The following is a 7646-nucleotide window of genomic DNA, read 5'->3' as shown; positions in this document are numbered from 1 at the left end:
TGGTTAAGAATGCTGCCTGTTCTTCCAAGGGTCGTGTGTTCGATTCCCCAGTGACCATGAGGCAGCTCACAACTGTTTGGTTTTTTTTTTAAAAAAAATTCAAGTCCTCCTGAAAGATTGTTGTATATAGGCTTGGCTTATCTAATGTTTCAGGATCCACAGGGAGGTAGATACAAAAAGCCCTTGGATTTTTAAGGCAATAGGGTCATTGGCTAAATCTGTGACTGTGGCACAAATGTTGAGAGTCTGCTAATTATCCTATCTGCCCCATGAGCTGTAATGGCTCTGGCGCAGACCTTGAGATGTTGCTGGCACCAACACAGCTGCAGAAAACTAGGCTAGCCCTGCGGGGAAGGCAGGGGCACCTGGGGGTGGAGCCGCCACTTTCTGGCCCGGGACACACGGAGCCATGCAGCGAGCAGGCCCAGGGCCACGCGCAGCTCTCGGATGGTGGGGCAGGCTCTGGAGCCCGAGGCCACCGTACCCGGCAAGGAATACGGGAGTCAATAAATCTTAAACCTAATATCAACAAACAGGGCCTGGGTTTTTCCTAGGCGTCACTGGGGCAGCACGGCCTATACCATGGAAAACAGAGACCCTCAATCAGTTATCTACTACAGTGGCTACAGCCCTGGATCAGCAGGCTACCATAGATACATCTGTTAGAGGTGGAATAATGGTTCTTAATCAAATAATTGACCTAGTACAAGAAGAGGTGGATATCTTATGGCAGCTTGCCCAATTGGGCTGTGACTGGAAAACTCCAGCCTTATGTGTGACCAGTGTACCATATGAGAACTTTACAAAAGCGGGTTAACTTGTCCCAAGAATTGTCTTTGTATCTTGCAGGAAATTGGACCGAGAATTTTGATGATTTGCTGTCCTCCTTGAGACGGTCCATCGTGACAGTCAACTCCACGCGAGTGGACATAAGCTTGGTCGAAGGATTCCAGTCCTGGGTTGTGTCCTTCATCTCCTACTTCAAAGAATGGATGGGGATGGGAATGTTTGGAGCAGCCCTATGCTATGGAATAGTGTTTCTCCTCTGGATGGTCTGCTGACTCAAATCCCAAAGTCGTAGGGACAAAGTGGTTATTGCACAGGCACTGGCTTTCCTGGAACAGGGAGCCTCTACTTATGTGTGGTTATCTATGTTGATGCAGTAAGGTTTATGCCAACCAGCTCCTGCACCCCTAGGACAGTGGTCCATTGCACAGGGTGGAGTGCTTGGCTTAGCTAGCCCTGAAGGTTGTCGAGCTGAAGAGCATTGCACAGAGAATGGCCCTCTCTGAGAGATATGTCGCCCTGCATAAGGGTTTCCTGCCGTATATTCCCTTTCCCAGAAAAATGGCAGAAGGCAGGCCGGATAAGTTTCAGGTGTCATGAACCTAGGGGCAGATTCCATGCAAGCCCATTATAATGTTTCCACTTTGGGAAGTGCGACCTCTATCTTTGCTTTCTGAGGGAGTTGCCTTTCTGCAAAAAAGTAAAAAAGGGGGGAGATGTGAAGGGCCGCATCCACATTCTCCATTACAGGATGGCACTGGCATCCGGTTTCACCGCCAGGTGAACAAGATAATGCACATGTAATTGGTAATTTTCCACTGCTGCGTCCCCGCCTACTCCCAAGGTGTCATCTGGGTTGATGGGCAGCAGACCAATCCAGGAGTGACTCATCCGAAGTGAGGACTGTTTCCTATATAAGGGATGGGTTCCCCTCATTCTGGGTCTCTGCTTTGGAAGCATATGCTCTCTCTCTCTCTCTTAAGAAAAACTCTTAAAGTTTTTCTGCAGAAAAATCCTAAGTGTGCCATGTCGTTCTTGCTGGCGAGACGGTAGCGCGGGATATTCCCCCAAGCTCTTCTCTTCCCATCTTCCCAGTCTCACTCCTCTCTCCCCATCTCCCCTTATCCCCAGCACCCCCCACCTTCAATATCCCAATTTTTGCCTTGCAATCTTATTTATTTCCAATATCGAGAAGGATAACTATATGTTTTTCTTTGAGTTAACCTTCTTATTTAGCTTCTCTAGTATCATGAATTATAGGCTCAATGTTCTTTAATTATGGCTAGAATCCACTTATGAGTAAATACATACCATATTCATCTTTTTGGGTCTGGGTTTCCTCACTCAGGATAGTGTTTTCTATTTCCATCCATTTGCATGCAAAATTCAAGATGTCATTGTTTTTTTACTGCTGAGTAGTACTCTAATGCTTATATATTCCACACTTTATCCATTCTTCTATTGAGGGGCCCCTAGGTTGTTTCCAGGTTCTGGCTATTACAAATAGTGCAGCTATGAACATAGTTGAACAAATGCTTTTGTAGCATGATAGGGCATCTCTTGGGTATATTCCCAAGAGTTGAATAGCTGGATCCTGGGGTAGCTTCATCCTGAATTTGCTGAGAAACCACCACACTGATTTCCAAAGTGAATGCACTAATTTGCATTCCCACCAAAAATAGATGAGTGTTCCCCTTACTCCACATTCTCTCCAGCTAAGGCTATCATTGGTGTTTTTGATTTTAGTCATTCTGACAGGTGTAAGATGGTATCTCAAAGTGGTTTTGATTTGCATTTCCCTGATCACTAAGGAGGTTGAGCATGACCTTAAGTGTCTTTTGGCCATTTGAACTTTTGTTGAGAATTCTCTGTTCAGTTCAGTGTTCCATTTTTTAATTGAGTTAATTAGCATTTCAAAGTCAAGTTTCTTGAGTCCTTTATGTATTTTGGAGATCAGACCTTTGTCTGATGCAGGGTTGGTGAAGATCTTCTCCCAATCAGTAGGTTGCCTTTTGGCCTTAATGACAGTGTCCTTTGCTTTACAGAAGCTTCTTAGTTTCAGGAGGTACCATTTATTCATTGTGGCTCTTATTGTCTGTGCTACAGGGGTTCTACCTAGAAAGTGGTCTCCTGTGCCCATGTCTTGTAGACTACTTCCTACTTTCACTTCTAGCAGGTTCAGTGTGGTCAGATTAATATTGAAGTCTTTAATCCATTTGGCCTTGAGTTTTGTGCATAGTGATAGAAATGGATCTATTTTCATTCTTCTGCAGGTTGACATCCAGTTATGCCAGCACCATTTGTTAAAGATGCTTTCTTTCTCCCATTGTATATTTTTAGCTTCTTTGTCGAAAATCAGGTGTTCATAGGTTTGTGGATTAATATCTGGGTCTTTGATTAGATTCCATTGGTCAACATCTCTGTATTTGTGCCAATATCAAGCAGTTTTTATTACTGTAGCTCTGTAATAGAGTTTGAGGTCAGGGATGGTAATGCCTCCGGAAGTACTTTTATCTTTTATTGTATAAGATTGTTTTCACTATCCTGGGTTTTTTTGTTTTTCCAAATAAAGTTGATTTTTTTCTCTCAAGGTCTGTGAAGAATTTTTTTGGGTTTTTGATGGGGATTGCATTGAATCTATAGATTGATTTTGGTAGAATTGCCATTTTTACTATGTTGAACCTCCCAATCCAAGAGCATGGGAGATCCTTTCATTTTCTGGTATCCTCCTCAATTTCTTTCTTCAAAGCCTTAAAGTTCTTCTCAAAAAGATCTTTCACTTCTTTGGTTAGAGTTACCCAAGATACTTTATGCTATTCGTGGCTATCATTAAAGGTGATGTTTCTCTGTTTTCTCTCTCTGTATCTTTGTTCTTTGTGTATAGAAGGGCAACTGATTTTTTTGGAGTTGACCTTGTATCCCACCACATTACTAAAGGTGTTTATCATCTGTAGGAGTTCTTTGGTAGAGTTTTGGGGGTCACTTATGTACACTATCAAATTGTCTGCAAATAATGAAAGTTTAACTTCTTCCTTTCCAATTTGAATCCCTTGATCTCTTTTTGCTGTCTTATTGCTATTGCTAGAACTTCAAGCACTATATTGAAGAGGTATGGAGAGAGTGGACAGCCTTGTCTTGTTCCTGATTTTTGTGGGATGGCTTTGAGATTCTTTCCATTTAATTTAATGTTAGCTGTCGACTTTCTGTATATCACTTTTATTATATTTAGGAATGAATCCCTAATCTCTCCAAGACCTTTATCATAAAGAAGTGTTGAATTTTGCTAAATGATTTTTCAGCATCTAATGAAATGATCATATGTTTTTTCCCTTCAGTTTATGTATATGATGGATTACATTGATAGATTGATACATTGTATGTTGAACCAGCCCTGCCTCTCTGGCATGAAGCCTACTTGATCTTAATGGATATTTTAAAAATGTGTTCTTGGATTCTGTTTGTGAGTATTTTATTGAGAATTTTTGCTCAATGCTTATGAGTGAGATTGGTCTGTAATTCTCTTTCTTTGTTAAGTCTTTGTGTGGTTTTGGAATTAGGGTGACTGTAGCTTCATAAAAAGATTTTGGCAATGACTTTTCTGATTCTATTCTGTGAAACACATTATGGAGTATAGTTATCATTTCTTCTTGGAAGTTCTGGTTGAATTCTGCATTAAAATCATCAGGTCCTAGACTTTTTTTTGGTTGGGAGTTTTTTCATGAAAGCTTCTCTTTTCTCAGGACTTATAGGTCTATTTAAATTGTTCACCTTGTCTTGATTTAATTTTGGTAAATGGTACTTACCTAAAGACAAGTCCACTTCTTTCACATTTTCCAATTTTGTGGCATATAAGCTTTTGTAGTAAGACCTAATGAATCTCTGAATTTCCTCAGTGTCTGTTGTCATGTCCCCCTTTTCATTTCTGATCTTATTAATTTGCATGTTCTCTCTCTGCCTTTTGATTAGTTTGGATAAAGAATTGTCAATCTTGTTGACTTTCTCAAAGAACCAGCTCTTTGTTTCATTGATTCTTTGGATTGTTTTCTCTGTTTCTATTTTGTTGATTTCAGCCCTCAGTTTGATTATTTCCAGTCTTCTACTCCTTCTGAGTGAGTCTGCTTTTTTTTTCTAGAGCTTTCAGGCATGCTGTTAAGTCTCTAATGTGAACTTTCTCCATTTTTTTTAAATATGGGCACTTAGAGCTATGAACTTTCCTCTTAGCACTGCTTTCATAGTGTCTCATAGATTTGGGTATGTTGTGTCTTTATTTTCATTGAATTCAAGGAAGACTTTAATTTCTTTCTTTATTTCTTCCCTGATCCAGGGGTGGTTCAGTAGTTGACTGTTCAGCTTCCATGAAGTTTCCATGAGTTTGTAGGCTTTCTGGGGTTAGAATTATTGGTAAATTATAACTTCATTCTATGGTGATTTGATAAGACACAGGTGGTTATTAATATTTTTTGTATCAGTGGAAATTTGCTTTTTTACTGAGTGTGTGGTCAATTTTCAAGAAGGTTCTATGAGATGCTGAGAAGAAGGTATATTCTTTACTGTTTCGGTGGAATGTTCTATAAATGTCTGTTAAGTTCATTGATTCATTACCTTCATTAATTCTCTTATTTCTCTATTAGGTTTCTGTCTGGTTGATCTGTCCATTGGTGAGAGAGGAGGGTACACTGAAGTCTCCTACTATTAGTGTGTGTGGTTTAAGGTGTGCTTTGAGTTCTAGAAGTGTTTCTTTTACATATGTGGGTGCTTTTATATTAGGAACCTAGATATACAGGATTGAGACTTCATCCTGATGAATTGTTCCTGTTATGAGTATAAAATGTCCATCTCCATCTCTTCTGGTTGATTTTAGTTTGAAGTCAATTTTGTTGGAAATTAGTATGGCCACACCCACTTGTTTCTTATGTCCATTTTATTGAAAAATCTTTTCCCAACCCTTTACTCTGAGTAGATGTCTGTCTTTGTGGTTGAGATGTGTTTCTCGTAAACAGTGGAATGTTGGATGCTCTTTTCCCATCCAGTCTCTTAGCCTGTGCCTTTTTATAGGGGAATTGAGTCCATTGATATTAAGTGATATTAATAACCAATGGTTGTTCACTCTGATTATTCTTTCTTCTTTTTTTTTTTGGTGGTAGAGTTTGTGTGTTTCCCTTCTTTGAGTTATGCTGGTGAAGGGTCACTAGATGTCTGAGTCATTGTGGGCATTGTTGGATTCCTTTGGTTGTAATTTTCTTTCTATTACTTTCTGTAAGGCTGGAATATTTTGATTTCTCCATTGATAGTGAACAATGGCTTGGCTGGGTATAGTAGTCTGGGCTTGCGTCCATGGTCTCTTAGTTTTTGCAGCACATCTATCCAGGAACTTCTGGTTTTCGTAGTTTCCATAGAGAAATCAAATGTAAGTCTGATAGGTTTACCTTTATAAGTTACTTGATCTTTTTCCTTTGCAGCTCTTCATATTCTTTCTTTATTCTGTATGTTTTGTGTTTTGATTAGTATATGGCGAGGGGATTTTTTTTTTATCCAATCTATTCGGTGTTCTGTATGCTTCTTTAACTTTCATAGGAGTATCTTTCTTTAGGTTGGGAAAGTTTTCTTCAATAATTTTGTTAAATATATTTTCTGAGCCTTTGAACTGTAATTCTTCTCCTTCTTCCACCCCTATTATTCTTAGGTTTGGTCTTTTTATTGTGTCCCAGATTTCCTTGAAGTTTTGTGAGTAGAATTTCTTGGATTTGCTGTTTCTTTGATCAGAGCATTTATTTTCTCTATGATATCTTCAGCATCTCTGATTCTTTCTTCTATCTCTTGTATTCTGTTGCTTATGCTTGTCTCTGTCATCTCTGTTAGTTTATCTAGATTTTTCATATCCTGCCTGCCCTCGATTTGTGTTTTCTTCATTGTCTCCATTTCAGTTTTCAAGTCTTGAACTGTTTCCATTATCCGTTTGCAGTTTTTTATTGAGAATTATTGCATCGATGTTCATGAGTAAGATTGGTATGTAATTCTCTTTCTTGGTTAAGTCTTTGTGTGCGTTTGGTATCAGGGTGACTGTAGTTTCATAAAAGAAGTTAGGAAATGTCTCTTCTGCTTCTATTTTGTGAAACTTAATAAGGAGTATAGGTTTTACTGTACTTGGAAGTTCTGATGGAATTCTGCATTGAAACCATCTGGTCTAGGGCTTTTTTTGGTAGGGAGATTTCTGATGACAGCTTCTATTTCCTCGTGACTTACAGGTCTATTTAAACTGCTCACCTGATCTTGACTTAATTTTGGTATATGATATTTATTTTAAAAAGTGTCCATTTCTTCCACATTTTTTAATTTTGTGGCATACAGGTTTTTGTAGTAAGATCTAATGATTCTCTGAATTTCCTGTGTCTGTGGTTGTGTCCCCCTTTTCATTTCTGATCTTGTTGATTTGCGCGTCCTCTCCTCACTGTTTGATTAGTTTAGGTAGGGGTTTGTCAATCTTGTTGATTTTCTCCAGGAACCAGCTTTTTGAATTCAAAGAAGACTTTAATTTCTTTCTTTATTTCTTCCTTGATCCAGAGATGGTTCAGTAGTTTACTGTTCAGTTTCCACGAGTTTGTAGGCTCTCTGGGGTTAGAATTGCTGTTAACTCTGGTTATTTTTCCTGGTGGTATTGTTTGTGTGATTCCCTTCTTTGAGTTGTGCTGGTGGAGGGTTGTCAGATGCTTGTGTTATTATGGGTGTTGTTGGCTTCCTTGGTTTGTGATTTTCTTTCTAGTATTTTCTGTAAGGCTGGGTTTGTGAGTACGTATTTTTCAAATCTGTTTTTGTCCTGGAATATCTCATTTTCTCCATTGATGGTGAATACAAGCTTTGCT

At 39.1% G+C, this 7646-nt stretch overlaps 1 protein-coding gene across 1 annotated transcript in view; it reads left to right on the top strand.

Moving 5' to 3' along the window:
* The first annotated feature begins 269 nt into the window (after positions 1-269).
* Positions 270-7646, top strand: part of LOC148123468 (leukocyte immunoglobulin-like receptor subfamily B member 3) — a 29415-nt gene continuing 22038 nt past the window's right edge. Inside the window, 1 exon segment of the mRNA XM_087896431.1 lies at positions 270-480. Within this exon segment, the coding sequence (XP_087752557.1) occupies positions 270-480 (211 nt within the window).

The sequence above is a fragment of the Myodes glareolus genome, chromosome 1 (assembly GCF_982192425.1).
Source record: "Myodes glareolus chromosome 1, mMyoGla1.1, whole genome shotgun sequence".
Taxonomy (NCBI): Eukaryota; Metazoa; Chordata; class Mammalia; order Rodentia; family Cricetidae; genus Myodes; species Myodes glareolus.
Note: the sequence above shows the minus strand (reverse complement) of the source record. Positions and strands in the feature narration are given on the sequence as shown.